The 2,354-nt window shown below is 50.5% G+C and overlaps 1 protein-coding gene across 1 annotated transcript in view; it reads right to left on the bottom strand.

Moving 5' to 3' along the window:
• CIITA (class II, major histocompatibility complex, transactivator) overlaps positions 1 to 2,169 on the bottom strand; it is a 67,938-nt gene extending 65,769 nt beyond the window's left edge. Inside the window, exon 1 of the mRNA XM_011988121.1 lies at positions 1,826 to 2,169. Within this exon, the coding sequence (XP_011843511.1) occupies positions 1,826 to 2,108 (283 nt within the window). The 5' untranslated portion in view covers positions 2,109 to 2,169. The remainder of the gene's footprint in view (positions 1 to 1,825) is intronic.
• Between the last annotated feature and the right edge of the window lie 185 nt (positions 2,170 to 2,354).

A 2,354-nucleotide genomic window follows, 5' to 3' on the forward strand; every position in this document is an offset into this window, starting at 1 on the left:
CAGCATTGATCTGGTGCCCAAGATAAGGCTGCCAAATGCATTTGATGCCCTGAAGGTTAAGTTGAAGATCGAAGTTTGTCTGTCTTCAAATCTAGCCTTCACCACTTCCCACCTGGGGGACCTGGGCAAGTTGTGTGACCACTGAGTAGTCTGTTTTCTTCTCTAAGTGTTAAATACGGATGAGGATCAATGGGCTCAAGGTCAAGGGAGAAATAAGTAAGAGGGTTCTAGATTGTGGTTAGGAAGTTTCTGGCACGCCAAATACTCAATAAATGTCAATCACTGTTATTCTCTCAAGACTTGCATTTCAGAAGGAGATAGAACAAACATCGTCTTTAGAAAGTTATGACCAGGTCGGATGCGGTGGCTTACGCCTGTAAGCCCAGCACTTTGGGAGGCCAAGGTGGGAGGATCACTTGAGCTCAGGGGTTTGCGGGCAGCCCAGTCAACACAGTGAGACCTCATGTCTACAAAAAGTAATTTTAAAAAAGTATCCAGGCATAGTGGTGCCTGCCTGTGGTCCCAGCTAGTTGGGAGGCTGAGGTGGGAGGATCACTTCAGCACCGCAAGTTGAGGCTGCAGTGAGCTGTGATCGTGCCATTAAACTCCAGCCTGGGCAACCAAACAGACTCTGTCTCAAAAAAAAGAAAGAAAGTTGTGACATTGCAATGGAGGGAGGACTTCTTTGTAACTGGGTAGGAGACGTAAAAAGTTGGAGGAGCCAAGAATGTGAGTGGACAGAGTACAGTGCAGGCTTGTCTTTCCGGTTTAAGATGATTGTGTCACCAATGCTCTTAAAAATAAGGCATTCATTGTCTCTCCCTCCAAGCGAGTTCTTATTCTCTGTTTCTCATCTTCTTTCCCCTACCTTCTCCCTTTTTCTCTTCCTCCGTCAGCCTCCCCTTTCCTTCCTCTCCCTCCCTTTTCTCTCTGTCTCTGCCTGTCTGTCTGTCTCTTTTTGTCTGTCTTTCTCTCCCTTCCTTTCTCGCTCTCCCTCTGTCTCTCAGTTTCTGTCTGTGTGTGTCACACAGACATACACATGCACACATAAGCAAATGCATGCAAACGCACACATGCTCAAGCACACACATACTCACAAGGTGAGCTCTGCTTTCAGCTCTTTCTCTGGCTTCTCCTTTCTCTGCATCCCATTTCTCTATTTTTTTTTAGATGGAGTCTCCCTCTGTTGCCGAGACTGGAGTGCAGTAGCACAATCTTGCCTCATTGCAACCTCTGCCTTCCGAGTTCAAGCAATTCTCCTGCCTCAGCCTCCTGAGTAGCTGGGACTACAGGCACCCACCAGGATGTCTGACTGATTTTTGTATTTTTTAGTAGAGACAGGGTTTTGCTATGTTGGCCAGGCTGATGTTGAACTGATCTCAGGTGATCCACTTGCCTTGGCCTCCCAAAGTGCTGGGATTACAGGCATGAGCCACTGCGCCCGGCCCCATTTCTCTCTTTTTGATTCACACTGATTGTGCCTGCATCCATCTTCCCCACTAGACTGCGGGCCCCTTGAAGGCAGGAGCTGATCTATCCATCCATGCCCCGTTAATGTTGGTGTATCATCAGGGCTCAGTGAGTGAACCCAAGCAGGCATTTGGCTGCATGCCCCTGGGATGGTTCCTTCCAGCAGAGTGGGAAGCAGCAGCGTACACTCCAGCACACCCAGCAACAGCGACAGTGCTCCAAGTTTTCACTGCTCCTGCCAGCTCACCAGACACCAGTCTGCCTTCCCGTTGACTTCCCTTTCAGAGAGGTGGGAAAATCCTTGAGCTGCCTACAGTCTGTCATTGCTCTTTGATTAAAAGTGATGCCAACTTACCATCATGGTCACTGTGGCTGGGGCCCCTCTCGGCTGCTGGGGGCTGCAGCCCACTCTGGGCCCACCCCAGGAGGGCCAAGTCCAGGTCTCCTTTCTCTAGTAGGGTCAAAGAGATCTTCCTGGCCAGAGCCTCACTATCGGGCTCATGGAGCAGGGTGCAGTGGTATTCCCTGGAGAGGAGCTCCTCCTTCAGCAGGCTGTCCAAGAGGGCCTGCACCTGGCTGGGCTGATGGCTGGAGAGCAGTATTCGCACCTGAGTCAGGATGGCCTGGAAGTTGTTCATGGCAGCCCTTGGAGTCAGGGCAGCTGCCCTGGCCAGTGCCTGGGATCTCCGCTCACCCGGCGTGCAGCATCCAAAACATGAAGTGAAAACCAGGACGAGGGAACCTCTGCAATTTATTACAGTTTATTTCTACTTAGGAAGATTTCCTCTTTTGCGTGGTAGGCTGGAGTTCCTGAAGAACGGATGGATATTGGCTTTTGGGTTGATTCAGACTCCACAGGTATTCTCTGGGTCCTACCCAGGTGC

Source organism: Mandrillus leucophaeus, unplaced genomic scaffold, assembly GCF_000951045.1.
Source record: "Mandrillus leucophaeus isolate KB7577 unplaced genomic scaffold, Mleu.le_1.0 Scaffold323, whole genome shotgun sequence".
NCBI lineage: Eukaryota > Metazoa > Chordata > Mammalia > Primates > Cercopithecidae > Mandrillus > Mandrillus leucophaeus.